The sequence below is a fragment of the Acomys minous genome (genome assembly GCF_964271855.1).
Source record: "Acomys minous genome assembly, chromosome: 13".
Classification (NCBI taxonomy): Eukaryota; Metazoa; Chordata; class Mammalia; order Rodentia; family Muridae; genus Acomys; species Acomys minous.
In genome coordinates, this window is record NC_140495.1 from 40,525,749 (window position 1) to 40,552,869 (window position 27,121).

At 38.8% G+C, this 27,121-nt stretch overlaps 1 protein-coding gene across 7 annotated transcripts in view; it reads right to left on the reverse strand.

Annotated features, from left to right (window-relative positions):
* Positions 1-27,121, reverse strand: part of SENP6 (SUMO specific peptidase 6) — an 83,341-nt gene that overhangs the window by 1,276 nt on the left and 54,944 nt on the right. For 6 of the 7 annotated variants that reach the window (XM_084754265.1, XM_084754263.1, XM_084754262.1 and 3 more), the window contains 12 exons: positions 26,712-26,745; positions 25,871-26,065; positions 24,893-25,119; positions 22,868-22,977; positions 22,647-22,763; positions 19,124-19,243; positions 17,135-17,227; positions 13,025-13,449; positions 5,075-5,178; positions 3,135-3,223; positions 931-999; positions 686-836 (listed from right to left, as the gene is read on the reverse strand). In XM_084754265.1, coding sequence (XP_084610391.1) covers positions 686-836; positions 931-999; positions 3,135-3,223; positions 5,075-5,178; positions 13,025-13,449; positions 17,135-17,227; positions 19,124-19,243; positions 22,647-22,763; positions 22,868-22,977; positions 24,893-25,119; positions 25,871-26,065; positions 26,712-26,745 — 1,734 coding nt within the window. Of the gene's footprint in view, positions 1-685; positions 837-930; positions 1,000-3,134; positions 3,224-5,074; positions 5,179-5,531; positions 6,505-13,024; positions 13,450-17,134; positions 17,228-19,123; positions 19,244-22,646; positions 22,764-22,867; positions 22,978-24,892; positions 25,120-25,870; positions 26,066-26,711; positions 26,746-27,121 lie in introns of those variants that run through there. The other variant, XM_084754268.1, reaches the window with a different exon arrangement.

Here is a 27,121-nt window from a genome sequence, read left to right on the forward strand (position 1 = left end):
CACAGGGCTTTAAGTGCTAAGAAAAAGATTCAGGTCAAGCATGGTGGCAGATGCCTTTAATACCAGCACTAGGGAGGCAGAGGCAGGTGGATCGCTGTGAGTTCAAGGCCAGCCTGGTCTACAAAACCAGTCCAGAACAGCCAAGGTTACACAGAGAAGCCCTGTCTCGAAAAACCCAAAATAAATAAATAAATAAAAATTTAAAAAGAAAAAAGAAAGAGATTCAGTGGCTCATTCAGTGAGCAGCGATTAAGGAGTGAAGGAAGTGTGAAGGGTCTCAAGAGAGGTGTGTAGGGAGCCACTCTTCAGGACGAGCGTGAAGAAGGGACAGAGGAAAGGGGGCTGGAGGCCAACAAAGCATTCCATGTAAGGGAAAGGATGGTTCCAGATTCTAAAGACTTCAGTGACAACTGTGTGCGTGTGTGCCGACGGGGACAGACACAATCAAACAGCATGAATCATAGGTAGGATTTACTGGGACAGGTTGATCAGAAATGATTGACAAGCCTGGGATTTGGTGATCAATTATAGTACCTTTATGTCCTAAAAAGGTCTCGAATTTCCAATGTTTACAATCACTTTTTTAAAATGGCTTTTAAAATGAATCATTTCTTACTGTGCTACATGAAAAGTTAAATATATATATATTTCATTATTTCACTAGATTCAATAAAATGAGACTCACCTCAAAAAAGCTCTCTACATACTGCAGTATGTACACTCCACAGTCACTGAAGTTGTTCTGCTGTGGGACTTTTGGGTTGGAACCTTTCATAACATCTTTGGAAAAACTTCTTTTGCTTCCTTTCTTAACCTCCCATTCCACTTCTAAATACCTACAACAACACACATGTACCAAGAATACACAAACATGTAAACATACTTCCCGCCTCAGCTACAATGTAGCAAACGGTACTGTTTTGAACTTACTCTCTTAGAATTTTGACAACATTCGATCGAGAAGGGCCTCTGAGTGAGTCCATAAGTAGGATACAAGGTCTGTAACATAGAAATAATAGAAGTATGAATTATAATGTTACATATGCACAAGATTTATAACCTTGAAAATTTCTTTGGTTTCAGTACATACTCAAGGGGGAAAAGCAAACCTTATAGACACAGGGCATTTAGATATATCTATGATAATATTAAAGTCTGTGTTACAAAATAGTAATGCAACTCCAAAAATAAAAATGGGACCGACCCTACAAAAGTAAGTGCTGTGTGTGAGCATGCATATGCACGTATGTGTCATGGCAAGCATATGGAGGCACAACCTGAAGGGCTGGCTCTCTCCTTCTACTGCATAGGCTCTGGCAGTCAATGGAGTCAGGTCATCAGGCATCGCAGCTAATGCCCTGACCTGCTGGCCATCTCGCTGGCCTCCAATAGCCTCACTGTGAAATACAGCTTATTACAGAAAACCAAAGAGGTAACCCCAAGAATGTGTTTATGACACAATATAGTTTTTAGGCAAGATTTTATTTTAGAACATTCTATTCAACTCAAATCCAATCTTCAGAATTTTAATTCTGTATAAGTATGTTGTAAACTCAAATAAGGAAATCGAATACACCAAAAGTAAGTCTGAAATGTTAATCTTTCCTCTCCATTCCACATTCCCGACTCTCTCCCTCTCTGCTAAAGACTGAACTCAGCCCTGAACATGCTAAGCACACATCTAACACTGATCAGGCCTGACATAGATCTCTGAACTATTAAATGGATGTTTCCTCTAAAAATTTGTATTTTCTTGTATAAATGATGATCCACTAATGTAGTTTTCGCTAACACTTTCTACAGCAATGTAAAAGGAGATAAATGTGGTACTAGGCAGTACTGTGTATCATCACCTCATAGGTTTGGGAATCTCCGGGGAGTCTTTAGAAGCACATGTATTGATGGAAATTGGTAATGACTTAGTGCCTCTTCAGGGTTCCCACCTGCACCTTTTCCTTTCAGTAATGCACACAGTCTCAGCTACTCCGGGATATGAAGCATGGCGGGGTGCAAGCCTCAGTTTCCTCTTTTAGAATTCAGTCAACTCTGACTGAGAAGGGCTTCTGAGTGAATCTAAGTAGGACACAATGTGTGCAGGGTAAGGCTGCCTTCAGTCACGCTCAGCCCTCTTAAACAGAACTGCATACCCCAACTTCATGTTACTGCTTGATATATGGTATTTTCTCCTCAAAAACATTAGAAACAAAATATAGTGGTTAGCTTGGTGGCGGTGGTGCACACCTTTAATCTCAGCACTTAGGGAGGCAGAGGCAAGTAGATCTCTGAGAGTTTGAGGTCTACAAAGCCTGGTCTACAAAGGACAAAAAGGCTACATAGAGAAAGCTTGTCTCGAAAAATCAAACCAAAAAACAACCAAAACAATAATAAGAAAACCAAAGTTATAGTGGTTCATTTTGAAGGTATGTGCATTTTTGGGAGCACAAGCTAGGAAAAGTGCAAAGAAATGGCCTCCACTTTTTCTCCCTGACCCTGAGAGCACTGTGAATTCTGCTTGTAAGAATTGTTCTGTTGTGTTTTTTTTTTTTTTAAATTAATTTATTCTTGTTACATCTCAATGGTTATCCCATCCCTTGTATCCTCCCATTCTTCCCTCCCTCCCATTTTCCCCTTACTCCCCTCCCCTATGACTGTTCCTGAGGGGGAATTACCTCCCCCTGTATATGTTCATAGGGTATCAAGTCTCTTCTCAGTAACCTGCTGTCCTTCCTCTGAGTGCCACCAGATCTCCCCATCCAGGGGACGTGGTCAAATGTGAGGCATCAGAGTACGTGAGAAAGTCATATCCCACTCTCCACTCTACTGTGGAGAATGTTCTGACCATTGGCTAGATCTGGGTAGGGGTTTAAAGTTTACCGCCTGTATAGTCCTTGGATGGTGTCTTAGTTTGAGCAGGACCGCTGGGCCCAAATCTGCCTATCATAATGTTCTACTTGTAGGTTTCTAGAACCCTCTGGATCCTTCTACTTTGCTATTCTCCCATGCTTCTTTCATCTAGAGTCACATTAGGATGTCCTCCCCTCTGTCCCAGTTTCCTGGTAAGTGAAGGCTAGTGTTTTATTCTATGACTCTAATAAAAAAAAATTCGTAGTTTTCAGGATGTAGCCAATGCTTACTGTTTACAGACAGTAGGCTTTAAGTGCCACTGTCCTATTTCTGAGTTGTAGTTTTCATCAGCAAGGAGTCCATCATCGCTGCTATCGTCCTATAAAAAACAGTCTTTGGTTAGTTATTAAGACTCTATTATCAAAGTAACTAATAATTTAAGAAAATGACATTGCAGGTGATCAAACTCCTTACAACAAAGTGGCAACACTCTGAGTCCAAGGAACGTAACTGCCCTAGAAAATTCAGCCTGTTGCTCACTTTCATTTACCCAATGCTAAAACATTTAAAGGCGTTTTTCTCAGCCAGGTGTGGTGGCATACACCTTTAATCCCAGCACTGGGGGGGGCAAAGGCAGGTGGATCACTGTGAGTTTGAGGTCGGCTTGGTTTATAAAGTGTGTGCAGGATTGCCAAAGGCTACCCAGAGAGGCCTTGTCTAGAAAACAAAACAAAACAACAACAACAACAAAAAAAAAAAAAAAAAAAAGAAAAGAAAAGAAAAGAAAGAAAGAAAGAAAGTTAGTTTCCCCCCCATTATTACTGTATGTGGGCATGTAGGGGTCGGGGATAACTTTGTGAATGGATTTTCACTCCTCCCAAATGTACGTGGGCTCTAGATACAGCTTAGGCTGTCAGCATGTATGGCGAGTGCCTTGCCCACTAAGTCATCTCACCAGGCCTTTAGTGAAAGACAAATTTTCAGGTGTTATCATATGCCAAAGATGGACTTAGGCTACATTTTTCTTTTCTACTTAATCTTGTGAGTTAAAAAGTCCTATGAACCTTTGGCTTATATAAATATATGGCTGGAAAATATAAGTTATTTTCTTTCCACCACATGAGTATCCCCGTCTGAAGTGCATAGTAATGCTCTTTGCTTCAAATTTCTGATATTTTTTTTCAACTTTTAAATTTATTCAATATCTCAATTTGACTCAAATTTCTGATATTTGTAAGATATCACTCATTGGGTAACGTTTATATGAATAGTTTAATTGTGAAAAACGCCCAAATCTTAAACACGTCTCAGTGTTCATTTTCAAATAGGGATACTGAGGTACTACATGGGTTATAGTCATGGCTTATGTTGAGTATTTAGTCACCTTTGGTTATAGCAGCCAGCTGTTATGAAAACAATTTAACCTGAGTATCTTACAGCTACACATTATAAACTAAGGGATAACACACAAAATACACTGTGCAGCATAAAGCACAAAGCATCTTCACTAATACATGAACAATGGGAAGTCTGTCCTAACACTAAAATTCGAAACCTGAGTTTGATCTTGGGGGCCCACATGTTGAAAGAAGAAAGTTTTATGCAACTGTGCTCTGACTCTACATGCATACTGGGGTAGCAGGTGTGGTCTCTTACACACACACGCACACACACACAACACCAAACCAAACAAAATAAGATCCAGGAAACATTTACCTATGATAATGGTAATCAAATATTATCTGTTCTTAAAATACAGACATTAAATTGGAAAAAAAGAAAATAGTCTCTGAATTAAGTTAAGAAAAAGTTACTGGGAAAGTGGAAAAACTATAATTCAACCATTCTTGTGTATACTACACAATTGCAAATTTTACCACTTGCTTGTCAGATGTTGTTAGACCAAAGGTCAAGTACAGCGCATAAACGTTTTGAAAGAAAACATCACCATTTCTTTTATCCAATAGCATCAAACTGAGGGCCTAGCATGTAATAAGCCAGTCCTTCACATAGCCTCCACTGCAAGAAATTAGCTTTCTATTAAAACTTTCTCCGGTAGCGTTAGAATTCAACACCCATGTCAGTTTCCAAAACACGAATACACATATCCTGGGAACCTCTAACTGGAAAAGTGGTTTTGTTTTGAAAGACAACCCAAATCCAGAAGCCTTACTGCCTGTCGCTGGTTCTAAGGTTATGTAACAGATTCCTAGAAAGCATCTGGTCTTACCGGGTCATCCTGATCTTCTGAGAAGTCAATGAGTTCATCTTCAAGCAGTTTCCCACTTTCTGCTGACTGATCACCATAGTTTAGTCTGATTTTGCTTAAGGCATCTGTATCAACAGGAAACATTGTATAATAAAAAGCCTACATCTATGACACAGAGGCTAGAATATGGAAATGAATGATAGTAATAAATAAATCTGCTATAATACACTAATAAAACAAATATGAGTAAGTTACTTTAAACAAAAAAATAGATTGATGTCAAATTACAGAACTGTTCTATTCCTGAGGCCCGAAAATTTATTTAAAAAATTAAAACAAGGTTATATAAACCTGTGTGTAAATCTGTATGTGTGCATGTAAGGGTTTGTGTAGAATATGGCTGTACTAGGTGCTAGACAGCAATTAGAAAGCTGTAAGACTCTAAAATAACATAAATTCCCAAACAAAACTAATAACATAGATTAAACAAATAAAAATGTATACTTTTGACATTAAATTGATGAAAACATGGAAAGAATAAAGGGTAAATAAGAATAGTACAAATAGACTTGCTTCTGCACAAAGCAGAAAAATATGAACATGAGGGCCATGTTGGATAACAGTTATGAACAAGATTCCCCAATTATTTATTCAACTTTTAGGAACTTTATTTTCTTCTCATTTCCTTCTTTGCTCAGGTGTCTGCAGAGCAGCTCCGCACCACTCAATGGCCTGTGCTGTGGGAGCTGCTGACCAGTCCTCGGTGGCTGGCTGGGTGCTCCAGTCCCTCAGTAGGGAACTGTTGGGTGGGTATGGAGGGCATCTGCAGACAAGTCTGCCACCTCTAGCTGAGCAGCAGTGAATTCAGGAGCTGGCGCAGTCCATTCGCCCTGGAATTCCTCCTTCACACGGTCTTCTCAGCAGCAGCCTGCTCCTCCTTCTCAATCTCCTCTGGGTCTCTGTAGAAGTAAAGATCAGGCATAACCTCCCATGGGTGCTCATGAGAGATAGTGCCACACATGCAGAGTACTTCCCAGGCCAGCATCCACCACATCAGACCCACTGGGCGAGCCCCTTGATGTTGCACAATGTCCACATAGCGCAGAGGAGAATCGGTGTTGCACAGAGAGAGTTAAGAGGCCTCTGTGAGGGGTTGGTGGTCAGCCCTGGCTGGGGTCAGTCACCACTAGAAGCCATGGCTCCCTGAAGGCTGCTTGGATCTGGTTGGTGAAGGTCCTGGGTGTGAAGCGGCCAGCAATAGGAGCGGCTCCAGTGACAGTAGTGAACTTCAGCACAGCTGGCTGGTCAGTGTTCCTGGAGACGATGCTGACATCAGCAGGGTTCTCAATGGCAACAAGAGCCCGAGCTGCAAGCAACAGCTTCTCCCAGGTCCTCTTCAGATTTACGATGTAGACACCATCACTCTTCCTTTTGTAGATGTACTGCTCCATCTGAAAGTCAAGGTTGGTGCCACCTAAGTGGGTTCCTGCAGCAAGGAGTTTGAGGACATCCTCCTCCTTCATCTGCAGGACATCAAGGGCTCCGGACATTGTGTAAGTTTCCCTTTAAGTTACTATGGGAATCAAGAGCAACTCAAAAAACACCAACTTTATTTATTATGTATACAACATTGTGCCTGCGTGTGTGATTGCCCGCCAGAAGAGGGCACTAGATCTCATTATAGATGGTTAAGAGCCACCACGTGGTTGCTGGAAATTGAACTCAGGATCTCTGGAAGAGCAGACACTGCTCTTGACCTCTGAGCCATCTCTCTAGCCCCCAAAATGGACATTCTTAAAAGTTCATCCTGAAAACCAAATCAGAGATCTTAATACCACATACACCAAAATTGTTTAAAACAAGTGTACTGCCTTTCAAAAGTTCATAAAAAAGGACTTTTAGGTATTTTGGCTAGAAAAGTTTACTTCAATCTAGGTTGCAAAGCTTTAAAGGGTTAAAAATATTAATACAAACAAGGTATCTTGAGAAGGAAGCAAAACAAAGTATATTGTTCCTGAAGAAAATATAAATCAAAATGCTGTAATCAGAAACACACTACAGAAATAACTAAGCACAATGATAAACCTTTCTGTTATACACATGAAACCCTCTTCAATTATCTATTTCAGAAAGTTTTATATTTGTGTAAAACAAATCCCCAGCCCCCCAAAAATAGTCAATGTAATCAGATTATTTCTAGAAGCAAATCATTTCTAATCTATAGAAAGTATTATTAACTATTTACCTTACAGCGACTAAACTATTACAAAAGCCATTCAAAGATAACATAGTCTATTGCCATTAGACCTCTCCATGTGTCTGATTTTCATTGGAACGTAGAAGTTAAACAGGGTTGGGCTTGGAGTACTTGTCTCTTTCTTCGAGGCTGGGTGTAGTGATTTACACTTTTAGTCGCAGCATTGAGGAGGCAGTGGCTAGGAGAATCTTTGTAAATTTGAGGCCAGACTAGGCTGAGCAGTGAGTTCTATCTAGGTTGGCCAGGGCTATACAGTAAGACCTTGTTTCAAAATATGAAAATAAAATAATAAAGAAAGAAAAGAGAAGAGGAAAAGGAGGGGGAAAGGCTGGAGAGAAGAGAGAAGACTCAGTGGTTAAGAATATTATTACTGCTCTTTAAAAGAATCCAAGTTCCATTTCTAGCACCCACATTAGGCCACAGCAGATGGCTATGGGCACCTGCAAACCCAAAACACAAATACACAAAAATAATTTAAAAACAAAACCTAAAGTGTCCTTTTAAAAACACAATCATTTACACATTTACCATGCATATGTGTGTATAACACATCTCTGTGTATAGATCAAAGCATACTTTTCAGGAGACAGTTCTCTCTTCCAATATCTGGATTCTAGGGACTGAATTTAGGTTACCAGCCGTGGTGGCGGATACTTTTACCCAGTGAGCCATCTTGGCAGCCCAATGTCTACATGAGCACAACTATAAATCTTAAGTACACATGTTCCTCATGTCTGATCTGGTCAATTATTTTACAAGATATCCAGCTGAAAGAAATAATAGCTGGCCTTAAAACTGTACACACAATCCCATTTATTTACTGTGGCATATTATGTGACATTATTACTGAACACTTTTAACTACATGGATCTGAGAGTTAGACTATGTGAATGATTTAAAATACATCATTTGAACTATATTACCAGGCTAAAAAGAACTGAGCTAGTTGGGCAGTAATCAGGACACAAACTTTTGATAAGCTCCTAACTTTTCATACGTGACATCCCCTCAAAGGTGGTAAAGTCCTGTTTCAAGAGGGCCTTACTTAGTGTACTTTTGACCAATGACCTCTTCAAAGCACCTGTCAAAATCTATTGACCTCAATGGGGGTAAATTAACTATGATTTAGAACACCATTTATCAAACTGTGGGGTGTGACCAGCATGGGATAAAAGCAAGATTTAAAGCAAAGCAAAACAAAGCAGAATTGGTGTCATCACTAACACAAACAACAAATTGTTTTGTGAGATATTAGTTTGTGAGATATAGACCTTGCCTATAATTATAAAGATATAATTAATGTAGGCACATACATATGAAAGGAAAGCAAAAGTACAGGCTGTAAGATGGATAAACATGTTAACTATGAAACCTACATAAAACATCATTTTGTACTTTAGTCTCCACTAGTGTTTTGAGACTGTGTCTTCAAAAGTAACCATCTACTCAACCTAACAACTTGCAGGGGCAACTTGGAAGCGCTACAGTTGGTGCCTGTAAAGCCCTAAGCTGTGTACTGATGCATACAGTCACTCCTTCGTTTATCTGACCTCACATTAAAAGTGTAAGATTACTGTACTGTTTCATATTATTGGTGATACCGATGACTGAATTCAGGGCTTTGTGTTCTCGTCACTGAACTGTATTTTCTAATCTGTATTTTTAAATAGATGTGAAAAATATAATTCATTTAACATTCACCATTTCAAGTGTACAATCCAGTTCTATTTTTAGCATAGTCAGCCCCCTATCTCTGTGCATTTGAGGAAGTATGGATCAAGAATGTATGCAGGCAAAGAATGTGGCGTGTGGTGTATACCTTCAATACCAGCACAGAAGCAGGCACATCTGTGTGAGTTCCAGGCCAGCAAGAATACACAGTGAAACCCTTTATATAAAAAAGTATGTATTTATTTATATCTATATTATATATATCCATATATATTCAACTATATTTACTTATGTTTATATATTTATATATAATATATATGCTTATGGAGGAAAATAGAGTGTGTACTGAACACATGTATAGGCTCCTTTTCCCTTCAAGTTCCCCAAATAGCACATTATAAGGGCTGAGAATACAGCTAAATGAGAATGCTTGCCTAGCACACACAGGTTCGACACTCAGTAAGAGTAAACATACAGCATCGTTATAATTAAAAACGAAATGCTGAGGAATTATAAGGTAGATGTGGTAAATTATTGAGAGAGTCTATAGGAGGATGCGAATACACCATATATGAACAATATTCTATATTATACATAAGGAGCTTGATTGAGCATTCATAAATTTGGGTAACCATTTTGCGGGGAGTAGGGCTGGAACCAATTTTCCACAAATACTCAAAACAGTTATATATTCACAAGTATGGGCAATTATCTTCCATCACAATATTGGTCTGATGTTATCTTTTATGTGGTGCTGGGGACTGAATTCAGGGCCTTACAAATGCCCTCTACCACTGAGCTCCAACATGAGCCCTTACAATCAATTTCAAAGTCTCAAGAAGAAATCCCATAGCCACACTGTCCTGTTTCCATATTCCTTGCTTTGTCTTTTCCTGCTGAACATCCTAAGCAATCAATTACTACTCTATACATATTCTGGTTCTGGAGATTTCATACAAATAATTAGGTTTTAAAAAATCAATTAAAATACCAACACTGACAGAATTCCAGGTTAATAATCACGTGGTGTGCTTACCTACTTTGCTTAACTATATAATGAACTGGACTGGAAAGTAACCTAGATGAAGATTTCATCTGTTTGATGTGGGGAGGGCAGGGATGTTTGAGACAGGCTTTCTCTGTGTAGCCTTGGCTATCCTAGACTTGCTTTGTAGACTAGGTTGCTTGATTTTTTAAAATTAATTTATTACGTATACAGTGCTGTGTCTGCAGGTACTCCTGCACAAAGGAAGACAGCATTACATTACACTATGGACGGTTGTGAACCACCATGTGGCTGCTGTGAATTGAACTCAGGACTTCTGAGAGAGCAGTCAGTGCTCTTAAGCTCTGCGCCATCTCTCCAGCCCGTTTGGTTTTTAAGGACCAATTTTGTTCTTGTTCTTTCCATCTCACGGCTCCAGGACCTTTTGAAGGTTAGTCTAGTAACACATCCTTACAAACACTCAGCAGCACCTATGCCCCACATCCTTGGCTTTTTTAGCTTTTGAGAAAGGGTTTCAACTGACTTTGAACATGTAACGTAGTAGTTATGGATGGCCATCAATCTCTGATCTTTCTGTCTCTACTTCTCAAGGGCTAAGACTAGAGGTATGTGCTACCAGGCCAGAAGTGAAACTCCTAATTCACAAATACTGTGCAGTTTTATGGAACAGACAAGCTGGTTTTACACAGGGTTTCCCTGTGTATCCCTGGCTGTCCTGGAACTCTCTTTGTTAGACCAGGCTGGCCTCCAACTCAGAGAGATCCACCTGCCTCTGCTCCCAAGTGCTGTGATTAAAGGCATAAGCCACCATGGCCAGCTCAGACAAGGGTTTTTTGTTGTTGTTTTTGGGGTTTTTTGTTTTTTGTTTTTGTTTTTTTGTTTTTCCAGACAGAATTTCCCTATGTGGCCTTGGCTATCCTGGAGTCGCTTTGTAGACCAGGCTGGCCTCGAACTCAAAGCAATCTGCCTGCCTCTGCCTCCTGAGTGCTGGGATTAAAGGCATGTGCCACCATGCCCGGCTCAGACAAGTTTTAGATTGACACATAATACCTGAACATAGTCTTGGGGCTGGAGATTGGTAAAGTGCTTGCCTAGAACGTGTGAGGTTTGATACTCAGAAATAGACATAAAGGGCCACCCTGAAAACACAGGTTAGAATAAGATGTTTTGATGTATATGTGATTGAATAATGCCTGTGCCGGTCAATTTGACACAAGCTATAGTCATCTGAGAGGAGGGAAGCTTGACTGAAAAATGCCTTCATGAGATTGGGCTGTAAGCAAGCATGTTGAACATTTTTAAAATGTGTGATTGATGTGACAGGGCCTAGTACATTGTGGGCAGGAGCATCCCTGGCTTTCTATAAGAAAGCATGGCAAGCAGCACTCCTCCAGGGTTTCTGCATCAGTTCCTGCTTCCAACTGGCTACCCTGCTTGAGCTCCTGTTCCGACTTCCTCAAATGATGAACAGTGAGGTCTGTGCATAAGCCAAGTAAACGCTTTCCTCCTCTAGCTGCTTTTGGTCACAGTGTTTTGTCACAGCAATAGTGACTCTAACTAGGATAACGCGAGGTGAGCACATGGAGCACCTGTGGATTAGAGAGGAAACTGACTTGATATCAAAAAATTTTGGTCATAATTTTAGATTTCTGTTAAAGGAACTAGAAACAATAGTTTCTAAATGAAGAAAAAGAGGACCAATTCATTAGAGTTGAAGGGAAATCCAAGTCATTAGAGAAATAGCCCTTTTCTACAGAACCAAATGAAGGAGAACAAGAAACAGGGATCTCAACTTTGAAAGAGAAAGCTTTCCTTTCTTTCTTTTGGCCATCTGAAGTCAATATACCAATCTGAACATTGAGAAAACTAGATATATTTGCTTATATATATTTAACTGTATGTTTTGAATATTGAAAAATTTCTATGAAATAAAATGAGTCAAGCTCTTATAAGTGGAAAATAGGAAGCTTGTTTATCCAGATTAAATATCTGGAGCAGAATTACAAATTTCAAGGTTTATTTTTCCTTTGAATTTAGAGTTATTTGTATATAACACTTGTGATATCAAGGAGATGAAACTCAAGCCTAAGCATGAAATTACTTTTCACACATATCTTACATAGACTACTGGAAGGTAATAGTATATAACAATTTTAGTGTGCCTACAACTTGCTATACAATAGTTTTTCAGTGTGCATCAATTTCACCTAGAGATGCTAGTTCTGCTTCTCAAGGTAAAGAGATGAGACTGACTGCATAAGAGACACCAGATTTTTTGAGTAATGGAATGATTCTAATGTTGGTTTTCATAGTGATTTCATGACTGAATACATTAATAAAACTTAAGTGATACCCATGAGCTAATGTTACTGTAAGTAAAATCTGCTTCTGTAACCCAGCCTTTGCTACCTTATGGGTTCCTTTTTTTTTTTCTCCCTACCCTTTATCCCCTGTGGCCTCCCCCAGCCCTTTTTACTCCCCATCACTAGATATGAGAGAGAAAAGGAAGAAGATCCCTGAATAGAGGCAGAGGTTAGAAAGGGGGGCGATGTTATCATTAGACTACTTCTTGCCTGATGAGCGAGGCCGAGCCCCTTAGGGGAACGTTTGATCTTCCTTGCCAGGATATCTAATTTCTTATTATTGTTTCTTCTTTGAGCAACACCAATAGCAGTCAACAACCAAACAACAATCCACCCCCTCTCTGGGCCCTCACATTTATATACCCTCTGAAAAGTCCCCAGAATTCCAAACATCACACAAATTATCTGCAGCTGGCAAAACCACGTCTCTGCTGAAGCACAAGTCGCTGCAAAGCAGCCCCACATCCCTACACCTGGGAGTAAATGAAACATAATCTTACAATATCTCTTGGGATTAAATGAAACATAATCTTACAATATCTCTGTGTTTTTTAAAGAGGCCAAAACTCCAAAATTCTCACGACAGACCTCAGTAAGCCTTACCAAAAAAGATACACAACTTCGGCAATTCTACTTTGAGTTCTTGCCCCCTTTCATAATATATCAGTACATACCTGGATGATGGACAGAATTTAAGCATTCCTCTTGCAAGCCATTCTTGATTTCAGTTCTATCAGTAACTTCCTGGCATGAAGATTCTCTGCTATTTGGCTCTTCATTTTCATGTATAGCATGGTTTTTTTTTTTCACACTGCATTTCACACTGCAAGTGTTTCTCCGATAACAAGGCTCACTTTCTTCCTGTGCAGCACTTGAATCAGTTACAGTTAAGCAATGCTTTCTGTTTAGCATCTTCTTAATCACAGGCTTGGCAGCAGAGTTCTGTGAACAAGCATCCATCTCACTGGCAGAAGAAACACAACTGTCTTCTGCACTTGAACTTTTTTGCATGACTGCTTTTTCATGGTAATGAGGATTAGGTTCATATTTTGGTTTTTCCAAACCAGGGAAACAAACAACAGCCAAAAACCAGTGTGCACTGTAAAAACAAACAACACTACTAAATACATCATTGGGAAAGGCCATCTTTTTTACAAATTTGTGAACAAACACTGATCTTTTAAATTTTTTGTATCATTTATAACTGTTCTCTCCTTGCTTATTTTATCAGTGACTAGCATACTACGTCCATTAATTTGTTGTTGTTAGGGTTGTGTGCCTAAAATTACCAAATTATTACTATAATTAATAATTATGATAGGATTATTACATTTACTCTTGCAAACCATCACTTAACTCTTTTTTCTTTCTTTTTTTTTGGTTTTTTGAGACACAGTTTCTCTATGTAGCCTTGGCCATCCTGGACTCATTTTGTAGACCAGGCTGGCCTAGAACTCACAGTGATTCATTCACCTGCCTCTGCCTTCTAAGTGCTGGGATAAAAGATGTACACCACCACACTCAGCTTCTTCTGAATCTTTTGATTTTGAAATCCATTCAAAAGAAATTTTTTTATCATGTCTCCTATTGTTAAAGTGGGAAAGGGTTATAAAAAAATACATCTAAATAATCCTTAGTTTTATGCTATGTTGAAATATAAATGTGTTAATATTAAAAAGAAATGGCATATTATAAAATTTCAAGTATTAGTAAGGAGTTTTAGCTATCAACACAGTGGATGTCACTATACTCAGGTATTACAACCTTCAGCAGTAGAGTATAATCCACCAGAAAAAAACAAACCAAACCAAACCACGCCTCACAGTCATAAGGTATTTACTAGCCACAGCTATGTATCAGTATGCAACAGATAGGCTATAGATTAAGAAGGTTTATTACTGAGTACAATATGTGTCATACAGTAAAATGCCCCCAAAATATTTCCTCAATAGAAAAAATTTATTTTTTTCTTCAAACCCAGGGCTTTGATCCTGTTAGGCAAGTACCCTGCCACTGAGCTATATCCCTAACCGGAACACCATGACATCATTAGGTAATTCTGTATTATTATTTCTGTCTGTATTAGAGCTATATCCCTAACCAGAACACCATGACATCATTAAGTAACTTTGTATTATTATTTCTGTCTGTATTAGAGAACTCCCAAGGTGGTACTATGAACAATACTGTCCTTTATCTGAAAGTATTTAGGACAAAGATCAAAGACTGGTTTTATTCTCAGTATTAAAAGGGTCAAACGGGCCAGGCGTGGTGGTGCACGCCTGTAATCTCCGCACTTGGGAGGCAGAGGCAGGTGGCTCGCTTGAGTTCAAGGCCAGCCTGGTCTACAAATCGAGTCTAGGATAGCCAAGGCTACACAGAGAAACTCTGTCTCAAAAAAAAAAAAAAAAGAAAGGAAAAGAAAAAAAGAAAAAGAAAAAAGAAAAAAAAAAAAAAGGCAACCAAACCAACAGAAGGGGTCAAATGGACCCTAGTGTGGTGTTGCGTGCCTTTAATCCCAGAACGGAGAAGGCAGAGGCTGGCTGATCTTTATGAACTTGAGACCAGCCTGGTCTATATAACAAGGTCTATCTAAACCAAAGCTACACAGTGAGACCCTGTCTCAAAAAACAACGACCCCCCCCCCAATTCACCCCCATACAACCAAAAGGCCAGATGCATGAATACTTCTTTCCTATTCTTAATAATTAATTATCAGTATACAATGGTCTTAGGTCAGGCTAAAGGAAAAGAAAGAGTATATCAATGTCCTTATTTCAATAACAAAACCACAGGAAATCCAAGTTCCACCTCAGTTTTAAAAACGGTAAAATGTAGAGAGGTGTTTCAAAAACAGGCTACAGCAACGCATGGTGGCAAATGACTGTTCTCCTAACGGGTGAGAGGAAGAAGGACCAAGGGTTCAAGGACATCTCTAGGTACGTATCAAGTCTGAGGGTGGCTTGGACTACATAAAATCTTGAAAATCATTATTTATGAAATATGATGCACTGTGGTAATTTTCAATCTATATTGTAGTGACTGTAGTCTAACAACTATATACTCTCTAACCATGCCAGTAGGAGAAGTCATACCGTGTCTGTTGCCTCACTTAAATACTAGGCCAAATGCCTTTCCTTTCTACTAACTTAAAGGACAACGCTGAGGCATGTGATCTCTTCTAACCATAAAAACACAGGGCCTAAAACATCAGCATCATGGGGTTAGAAAGACGGCTCAGTGGCTAAGCAGACTTACTACTCTGGCAGAGAGCCCCAGGGTCAGTTCCTAGTACCCAATGGCATCTTACAAACATTGTCAACTCCACTTCTAGGGCATCTAATGTCCTTCCCTGGCCCCCAAGGGCAGCACTGGTGCATATAAATGCAGGCAAACTCATATATGTAAAATAAAAGTAAATGTTTTTTAAAAATCATCAGTCTGGGCATGGTGGTACATGCTTTTAATCCTAGCACTCAGGAGATAGAGCTTTTTGAGTTGACGGAGCCCAGTCTATTTAGAAACAGACTATCAAGGCTACATAGCGAGACCTTATCTCATTTAAAAACAAAACCAAAAAACATTACTAAAATGAAGTAGAAGATGACAAACCTATGGTGGCCTATCTAGCAATGCGGCATTAACCTCTTAATCCCAGCACTCAGGAGGCAGAGGCAGGTGGATCACTATGAGTTCGAGGCCAGCCTGGTCTACAGAGCGAGTCCAGGACAGCCAGGGCTACACAGAGAGACCCTACCTCGAAAAACCAAATAAATAAATGAATAACCTAGAAATTTGCAGACTGTTTTTCATCAACTCATAGGTGCAGCCCCCTTGCAGAATCTTGCATTGGCATGCATCTTTGTTGGTTCTCTATCACTTTTCTTATACTTATTTCCTATAAACAACTCTTTTCTCTTAAAAACTGTGTGCTACATCATATAATACATTCCACGAAATCTTATTTATTATACAGCATAAATTTCAACCTTGATTTTGAATTTTATTACACATAAAAATACAATCTTGAAAAGCTGTGCTTTGTAGCTATAAGTGATGCCTAACTTAACAGAGCTGAGGCGTCCTAACTAAAACGTCTCACACACACACACACACACACACACACACCACTCACTTGTACATGCTCACACACATGCATGCTCCCCGCCCCCCATACACGGCAGTGCTGGGGACAGACCTGAGGCCCTTCCACAAACAAGCCAAGCAGCCTGCTAGTGATAGCCCCCAAACATAGTATTTATTATCTGTTTTAAAAGGCCTTAATATATTTGCTCAAATTAACTTCAAATAATTGTGTTGAAGTGATTGTTGTGTCTTAGTCTCCCAAGAAGCCATGACTACAGTAACATATATAACTAAAGATTCAAATTCTTCTCTGTGACCCAATCATTTTTTAAAACAAGGTGATCTCTATAGACTATATTGTATCGCGTAAGCATCTTTTTAAAAAAGTACTTTCTACAAAATTCTGTATCTTATAACTCAGTAGAAAACTGTTTAATTTCATACAATAAATATTTTTAATATATACAACAAATGTCAGAAAGATGTTTTAAAACATATCCTTCATTTGAAAAAAGAGTATCATCACATTTACTCACATAGAATCTGGAGTTTATTAGGAATACAGGTTAAACGCCGATGGTGGTGGTGCACACCTTTAATCCCAGCACTCAGGAGGTAAAGAGGTAGGTCAGTATCTATCTGAGTTCGAGGCTAGCTTATACTACAGAGCGATTTACATCCCACAGAATTTTACTCACGCTTCATTAAGGGGTACAAAAATAAAATCCTTCTCAAAAATATCTACATGCCGGGTCCATGTTTTCACTCTCCCATGTCGTTTTTGTTGTATCCTGTAAGAAAGAAAGAATACCTTTCTAAAGTGCCATTACAGTTATAGCTTATATGCAGCGACTTACAAATTAAGAGATTCAGCTGTAATATCACAGTTTCACTTAAGGCTTTAACAAGTTGAGGAAAAAATTTTTATATTTAAAAATAAACTCATTTTTATTTTATATGTCTAAGTGTTTTGCCTATGTATATGTGCTTGGTGCCCTCAAGTCAGAAGAGGGCACTGGATCCCCTAGAACTGTAGGAACAGACTGCCACTAGGTGCCATCTGGTGCTGGGAACCAAACCCTAGTCTGTAAGGCAGGTAAGTGCTCTCTACTGTCACTCCAGCCCCATGAACAGGTATCTTAGATGCAGCCAGGAAGGGAAGGCATGAAACCTCACCACTGCATTCACAGGGAGGAGTCTGTAGTTGATTTTACAACATTCTAGGGAGTGCCAGTGCTTCTCCTGGCTGAAATTCTTTTTGTCATTACCATTTTACTGGTGCAGCGCTGCTATTAGCAACTATACTGAGATAATTATCAGAGCATGACTCACTGGTAATTGAAAGGAAGGGAGCAGGTAAAATATGCACTATTTGACAATAAAGCAACACCATAAATTATGAACAGTGGTCAAAAATTTATTTCAAGTCTGTGATATAAAATTAGGAAATTCTTAAATAGTAGAAAACATAATTTATATCTGGAATAACAATCCCAACTCAAGACATTTCAATGTAGTTACAAGCAAATGCACCAAGTCTTGAATATTTTGGCCAGTTAAAGCCAAGCATAAGACCTGAATGTCATCACTACGTAGAGACAAAGTGTAAAGAACTCAGGTGTGAGAACAGAATGGAATTTCCTTAACTTGTCTGAGAACAATCATTTTAAGAGTTTATTAAGAGTACAGATTAAATGCCAGATGGTGGTGGTGCACACCTTTAATTCCAGCACTCAGGAGGTAGAGGTAGGTGAATATCTATCTGAGTTTGAGGCTAGCTTAGACTACAGAGCAAGTTCCAAGAGAAAGCCTGTCTCAAAAAACCAAAAGGGGGTGGGGGGCAGGGAGAAAAGAAAAGAGAGAGAGAGAGATTAAGGGCTGGGCATGCTCAGTGGTAGACAGTACCTGTTTGCCAAGCACAAGCAAGGCTCGGGGCTCAGTCCTCAGCCCACAAAGAGAACTAGAAAAAAACGGAACAGAGGCAAGTTTCCTCTCTTAGCATCACTGAGGAACACTCAGAGCACAGTGTCACAGAGACGGTTCCATGCCCATCTAAGAAATACAAATGAGTCCTATTTGGGCACCACTGTTCTAGGTACTAGACCTACAGCCTCTGAATTCTAGGTATTCTAAAGCGATCAGGGTATAATCAATGATATTCTGAGGGCTGGGACAGAAATAAATGATATTGCTAAATAGAAGTAAAAGAGTTTTGTTTTTGTTTTTTTTTAATAAAGCCCTTAAAAATAGTGCAAAATTACCTTAGGGCAGCTGAAATTATATAAATTCATGAAGAATAAAAATGAACCTGAGCTGGTGTGCTTTTCCTGGTGACAGATTCAAGAAATAAGCATATGACTACAGAGATCTGTGGGGCTTCTACTGGGCTTTGCTTTCAAATATCACAGACCCTTCCGTGAATTTAACAAATTGAGAAATGAAAATATTTTTGAGGAAAAGTATAAGCATACATGCCCTTTCCCTGTCATGACCCACTGAAGAGCGCGGCCTAAACAAGCACCTAACGTACTTACACCATGCTACAAATACTCTGTACACAGGTCAAATTTGAATACTACAGCATGTCAAAATCTGAGATCTCATGCAAGATGGGGGAGGGGAGAGAGAACTAATACCCATGGACACTAAGGAAAAGTACTCAATGAACTGGTAAGAATCTGACTTACGATAGATTAGTTGTCTCAGCATTTTTCCTCTCTCTCTGATTAAGGCGTTTATAGAAAAAAGAACTGAATATATGAATTCGGTCAGCGTCTTCTTTCTTCAGTTTTTCAAGCACCAAGTATCTATTTTAAGCAAAAACAATTATTATATAATAGATTACTCAATATACAACTAGTCAGGCAATGATATATTTTATTTGGCCACCATAATCATTATCTCTTAGAAATGAAGTTTACTTCATGTATTTGATGCAATAGTCACCAAAACACCTTTAGGCAATTTAAAGTGGTCTTTTTTAGACTTAAAACTGTAACTTGAAAGATTTATTTTAAAACAAACTCTAAGACAGAAAAATTACATCTATATAAAAAAAAACATAAGACCATTCATAGACATATTGTTTATAACAGTGTAAAAAAATTGGCAGAAACACTAATTAACTAATGAATGGAAAAATAAAGCCAGAAAAATTATATCTATACAAAAATAATATATAGAGGCATTCCTAGATATATTACTTAAACCAGTGTAAAGAAATTGGAAGAAACACTATCTAATGAATGGAAAAATAAAGTGTATGACAGACTCTTACTCAACAGAAGAAGGGCTGCTATACAAAGGACAATAAAGACAAATTTCAAGCATATTATGCAGAGGAAGAAGCTAGTCTTAAGCCAGGCATGGTGGCGCACACCTTTAATCCCAGCACTTGGGAGGCAGAGGCAGGCAGGCCGCTGTGAGTTCAAGGCCAGCCTGGTCTACAAAGCAGGTCCAGGACAGTCAAGGCTACACAGAGAAATCCTGTCTTGAAAAACAAACAAACAAAAACAAAACACAACCAAAAAACAAAACAAAACAAAAAACCCAACAACAAAGAAGCTAGTCTTGAGGCTGTAGAGATGTCTGACTCAGGGGTAAGATTATGTGCTGCTCTCCCAAGAACTAGGTTTGGTGGCCAGAGCACACAGGCATCTGTAACTCTAGCTCCTGGTATGCAAATGGTGCACAAACACCTGAGCAAGCATTCATAGACATGAAATAAAAATTTAATGATCTTTTAAGACTGGTGGTGGTGGTGGCGGCACACGCCTTTAATCCCAGCATTTGGGAGGCAGACGCAGGCAGATCCTTGAGTTCAATCAAGTCCAGTCTGGTCTACAGAGTGAGTTCCAGGACAGCCAGTGTTAAACAAAAAGACCCTGTCTTGGGGGCCGGATAGGGGAGAGAATCTTTTTAAAAAGCATTCTTTTATTTGTTTTCATTTTTTCTTGTTACTCTGCTGGAGACTAATACTCAAGAGGTCTGCCTGTCTCTGCCTCCCGAGTGCCAGGATTAAAAAGGGCACAGTCTTGAGGTCTTTTACTTTATATCATTTGATAATTTCAAAGTTCAAGTTTTTTAAAATTTATATTACTACTGTTGTGTGTCTGGAAGGGAGCAACACGCACACCAAAATGTGCATGTGGAGACAACTCTGTTGAGTCAGTATTTTCTTCTCACTGTGGCTTCTGGGGATCAAACTCAGGTTGTCAAGCTTGCATGGTGCATGTCAAGAATTTTCACCCGCTGAACTCTCTCCCTGGCCCAAAACTCAACCTAAGAATACAACCTGAAAGACTTCTTATACTGAAACAGCTCAGGGGGCCCTACAAAAGGCATTATAAAAGTTAACCACTGCAACACACAATTGATTCTACAATAATGTTCTAAACTGAACATACAGTAAACGAGTTAGAAGGCTTTTTTTAAAAATTTAATCTATTTATTATTATGTGTATAGTATTCTGCCTGCATGTATGCTTAAAGGCCAGAAGAGGGCACCAGATCTCATTACAGATGGTTGTGAGCCACCATGTGGTTGCTGGGATTGAACTCATGGCCTCTGGAAGAGCAGCCAGTACTCTTAACCCCTGAGACATCTCTCCAGGCCAAACCATGCTACTCTTGCTGGGCCAAAGGCTACTTTTGAAAACATAAAATGAGTTGGGCGCTGTTACTCATAACTACATTTTTTTCACATTCAAGACGAGGCATAGGGAAAATTTAGAAATTCCTAGGGTTGTTTAGGCTATAGCCCAAGTTCAATGGCTATGCGGTGCAGGTTATGCTAGTGCATGAGACTTTCAAAAACTCCAAAATTTGAATTAAGTAAACAAAGGTGGGAACAAGTTATTTGTAGTTTATGGAAACTGACAAGCCAGGTATGATAGTCCCCCTCCTTGTAATCCCAACATTTGGAAAGCTGAGACAAGAGGATTGCTGTGAGTTTGAGAACAAGGTCCTTCCTGTCTCCAAACCAAAACCGAAGAGAATAAAATAAAAAACCAAAAAAACCTCCTTGGGGTTAGCAATATGGCTCAGAAGGTAAACATACTTGACCTGAAGCCTGACATCTTGAGTTTAACATCCAGAATTAACACAGTGGAAGAAACATGACCCCTACCACCCAATAAGCAAAAAGCAAAAGTTCCAAACTTTTACATATATACAAATCCATATTTTTAAAATTTATTTTCATTTTATGTATATTCATATTTTACTTGAATATATATTAGATGTATTATATACTACACATATAATAGTAGTAATAATAAAATAGTGACCCCCCCCCAAAAAAATCAAATACAGACTTAAAAGGTTAAAAGTAAAAGGATGAAGTGCTTGCAATGAAAGTGAAAAGAAACATCAATACTGTCAACAAAGCGGACTCGAGAAGAGGAAGATCGGGGATAAGGAAGAGTGTCATATAATGATAGAGGTTAATTCTCCAAGGTATAAAAGCATATTTTCCTACCAACAGAACTTCAAAATACTTTTAAAACAGCACAGCTGGAAATTTCAACAATCCTTTTAAATTTATAGGACAGTTAGATATAAATCTTTAAGGATTTCATACATGCTATGCAGTGTTCCTATCTAAGCCCAGGTGAGCTATAATGCTATCATTAACCCAAAACATCATTAAAAACCTGTTGTTCACACTTTGTTTTGTGTGCATGTGAGTGCTAGTGCCAGTGGAGGCCAAAAGAGGGTAGCAGATTCCTTGGTGTAGGAGTTATAAGTCTTTTCCCTCAAAATGTGAGATAAATTCCATTACTCGGCAACTAAACTAATTTTACAGGTTTCAACAATCAGGTTTCAAAACACACTTTCAAGTTAAGAAATATACTGAAATAAACTAGAAAACAAGAGACTGGAGACTACTTTCTGTTTTGTTTCCTATCTGTGGCCCTTTGGTTACCCATGCCAGGATACACACAGTAAGCTAGTATTTATGAGAACTGCGGGAAGTACTTCCTTACTACCTCACACGTATGACCTCATTCAACTCTCACAACCCTTTATTCTCATTTTAAAAATGAGGAAACACAGAAAGAATACTTGAGTAGAGGATTATTCTTCTCAAGTGTCAAAGTATATGGCACTGAGAAAAATTCCAGTCAAATGTCTGACTTTAGAAAACAAAGATTTAAAGATATACAATGGCAGAATGTTAAAGGTTTACTAATAAATTAGTTAGCTTACTTCAAATAAAAGTCAATAATAACATCATTTAAAAATTCTCCTTCAGTTAGACAGTGCAGGTCCTCGTTAGTTACAGATATGCCTCCCTTAGCTGGTGGTGGTGGATACACTATCAACCTATAATAAAGGAAAAAGAAAACATTAATTAACACAGAAATGAACATTTTATTTTTTTGAAATGGACATTTTTAAGCACTGAGAAGATAAAAGAATTTTCTCACTTTTCTACAGGGCCAATGAAGATTGTATGGCTCTCTCCAGTTTCTTCTTCATCATCAAAAAACTGCAGTTCTTGCTTGCTTCTAAGTTGTATTTTTGATTCAAAGGACACCTGACAGAAAATATAATCAATTTGTGAAGTTAAATAGGAAACTTAATAAAATGAGCAAGTCCAGGGCAGAAAAGGCATTTCCATGGAACATGCACACGTGCAGCCTAAGCACTCAGGAGACATGGGGAGGAGCTAGCTGGAGGCTTCAGACAGCCTGGTTGCCAATCAATCATCAAAGACTAGAAATGACAAACTAATAAAGCATGACAGTGCTTTAAAATGAGAAGTAATGGCTGGGCATAGTAGCATGCCCTTTTAATCCCAGCATTCGTGAGGCAGAGGCAGGCGGATGGCTGTGAGCTCCATGCCAGCCTGGTCTACAAAGAGAGTCCAGGGCAGTCAGGGCTATTACACAGAGAAACTCTGTCTTCTCGAAAAGCCAAAGGTGGGGGGGCCACAAAAAGCTAGGAATATGGCTACATTCGCTAGTAGCTTTCAAGTGATAAGGGCAAACAGTTTTTCCAGCTTATTTCTACTATTCATATGGAGTCAGACTGGTAAAATTTGAAGTTGTCCCTTTTTTTTCCTGACAGTAGTGGAAACCTACTTTAGTCCAAATGCTACACAGTCTTGGGAAGTGGAGGCGCAGGTGCTAAACACATACGGTTCAGTGAAACCCTGAGTCCATTCCAGCTCTGTTTTCTTTCTTTAAGTCTCTGCAAGAGGCAGGATCCCTCGTCTTCCCTTTCTTGCCTCCCACTACACCTTTGAGGTCTAGCTCAGCTAAGCTGAAGAATAACTGTTCAGGGGTGCACTGAGGAGAAAAAGCTGTCCATCATGGTGATAGACACCTTTAATCCTAGCCCATCAGTGGGGGGTGGAAAACAGGCAGATTATTGAGTTTGAAGCTAGCCAGGTCTGTAGTAAGTCCTAGGCTAGCCAGAAATGCAGACGAGGACCCACTTCAAAAATGACCAAACAACAAGAACAAAAAGAAAACCAAACCAAACAAACAGAAACAAAAGTTTTCATCTGGATGTGATGGACTCAAATGTAATCTCAAAATCTAAGATGTACAGGTGGACTACCACTTAGCAGTCAGTTTATAAGACCCTGAAACAAACAAAACCCATCAAATTATGCTGTGAATAGTCCACATTTCTAAGTTTGTAGCCAGGTTCAAAGTTTTATTTCTAATAAACTAAGCAAACCTCAAAAGTCAAAACTAGCAAAACTGAACTGCTGTAGATATGGTATTGTATTCCTGGGGCTTATGGTTCATGCAGCCTGACTTACCTAATTTTGAGGCATTTCTATGTAACTACATGCAGATTTCAACAAACTCAGTGTGTATTTTTTTGTTTCCAATGTTGTCAACTATGTTAAAACAAATGTGTATTATGCACAGGGAAACTAAACTTCAGCACCAAAACACACACGGTAACAACTGAGTTGAGTAAGCAGTGCTGGTACATGTATGCTCGGAAGGCAGTGTAAAGAGAGAGGGGAGAAAAGGAAAAGAACAGAGTGTGAAAAGGAACTAAAAGAGACCTTAAAACTTATATCACACATTGTTTTAAACTTAAATTTTTTGCCTGTTACAGTGGCCAATGTCTGTAATCCCAGCACTCAGGAATGCAGAGGCAGGTAGGTCTCTGAGTTTGAGGCCAACCTGATCTAGAAAGCAAGTCCAGGGCAGCCAGGGCTACACAGAGATCCTCTGTTACGAAAAAATAAAAAACCAGGGGGGAAAATCTTTAATTTTAAAATGAAATTTTAAGGTCTAACATAAAAATGAGTACTATTAAAACAGTTCGTTTTTAAATTATTCATTATTATTGGGGGTGTGGCTCGATGGCAAGGTGTCTGCCTAGCATATGTATGTAGAAACCCTGGATTTGATTCCCTAGCATCACAAAAAACAAGCACAATTACCCATTATTAAAATTACTCTAAGATTTTTAAATATAATTACAGTTTTCACTTTGTTCTCTTTTTGCGCACAGTTTCCTTTGATGCTCTCTTCATAGCTTCTTGTACAGGCAACGAGTCTGCTATTGGCTTCTTCAAAAGGAATTTTTGCAAAAAAGTTGGAAACTTTATTCTTTATGCCAATGTCAGTAATTATACTTTGAAAGACCATATCTGCCTGATGATCAAGGGCAGTTTGAAAAATTAGAATAATGTACTGTTCTTCTAAACCTGTAAAGAAATAAATACAACTATAAGGCAGAAAGAATAAAGTAAGTAAATAGACAATTTTAAAGCATATGAACAAGTGATGGGTACGGAAACTCAGGCCTTTCATTTCAGCACTTGTAAAGTGAAGGCAGGATGACTGGCAAGAGAGTGTGGAAAGCCTGAATACTGAAACACTCTTTCAAAAAAAAGAAAAAAAAAGAAAGAAAGAAAAAGAAAAAGAAAAGAAAAATGAAAAAGAGAAGAAAAAAAGATAGAAAAGAAAAGAAAGAGCCAAAAGAGGATTGGGGAAACAACTGAGTCAGTAAAGCGCTTACCATCCCAGCATAAGAAAGAACCTCACTCTGATTCCCAGAACCCACATTAAAAAGCTGGGCATGGTGGCATAGGCTTATGATCCCAGTGCTGGGAGACAGAGACAGGAAACAGGCAGGCCCCTGCCTGCGGACCCAGCAGCACAGCCTATAGGGTAAGTCTCAGCGCAGTGAAAAGCCCAGTCTCAAAACGCCAGACAACACCCGAGGGTGACCGCTGGCTTCCCCATCTGTACATGCACACAGAGATAAGAAGAGTGCTAACCAATTATTTCCTAGATGATTATAAGCTCTGGTACAAGGGGGACACACAATAAACATTGTTACCCAGAAAATGTTACCAAAGCTACCAAAACATAAAACCTTCTATTTTTCCGAACATTATTATTCTGCTGCTCAGCAGACCGTCTGTCTCGACTGCAATGCGTCTGCAAACTTACTTGTTAGCCTGCTAACTCCTTTACAGCCATTCCAAACTCTGTCTTCTTTATTCATTTGCAGCTGTATGCTCAGCTTCTGATAAATAGGTGGGACTGCCTGGAAAAACACGACTGGTAATTTCCAGACATTACACCATTCACATTTAGTTAGATCAGAGGTATTTAATATAATTTCTATAGGATCATTTTCTGGTCCTAGAGGGAAAAGAGAAATAAAAAGGGGTAAATTTTTAAGAAAACTAACCCAAACTAGAGAAAATACAAACGTAAAATTAATCATTTACCATACTCTATACTATTCTTATGTGGTGGCTCACACTTTTAATCCCAGCATTCAGGAGGCAGAGGAAGGCAGAGCTGTGCGTTCGAGGCCAGCCTGATCTACAAAGCAAGCCCAGAACAGCCAGGACTACAAGAGAAACCCTGTCTTGGAAAACCAAAAACAAACAAAGACAAAAAATTGCATTTATAAACATATTTTTACCAAATAAAAGAGACTCTAAAATATTAGGCTTTGCTACACTGCAGAATGAAATCACATGAAGCCCTTTATAATATGTGTTAACTAGAGTCGGGTAGAGGTGGTGCACACCTTTAATCCCAGTACTATGGAGGCAGAGGCAGGTGGATCTCTGTGAGTTCGAGGCCAGCCTGGTCTACAAAGTGAGTCCAGGACAGCCAAGGCTACACAGAGAAACCTTGTCTTGAAAAAACAAAAACAACAACAACAACAACAAAAAATGTTAATTAATTAACAAATTCTACAATTACTTATAACTTTAAGAATGGATCAGTTTAGATAAAGCTTTAATAAATTAACAGATTTAAAAAAAAAGCTTACCATCTAGATGTATCTTGATTGACTCTAAAGAAAACTTAAAAAACAAAAGGGAAAATTAGTATTGATAGACCTATTGAGATTTTGTTCCACATACTCTAATTGGCACATACCATCCATAAGTAGACAAAGGGCAGAAAAACTGAGCCACACAGCAGGTGCTTAAATCTAAGATGAAAATATCCACCCTTTAAAAACAAAAAACCCACCTCATATATTTTGAACTTTTATAACAGAGAATACTACAACGAATACCTACCTAACAACCCTTTCCTAGATTCATTATATTTTCAATATCTACTATATTACTTTATACATTTCATTTTTACTTTGAAAAAAGGGGGAGAGGCACAAAGCAGGGAGCAGTCATTACTTCATACCTTTGGCATGACTATTTTAAAAACGGAACATTT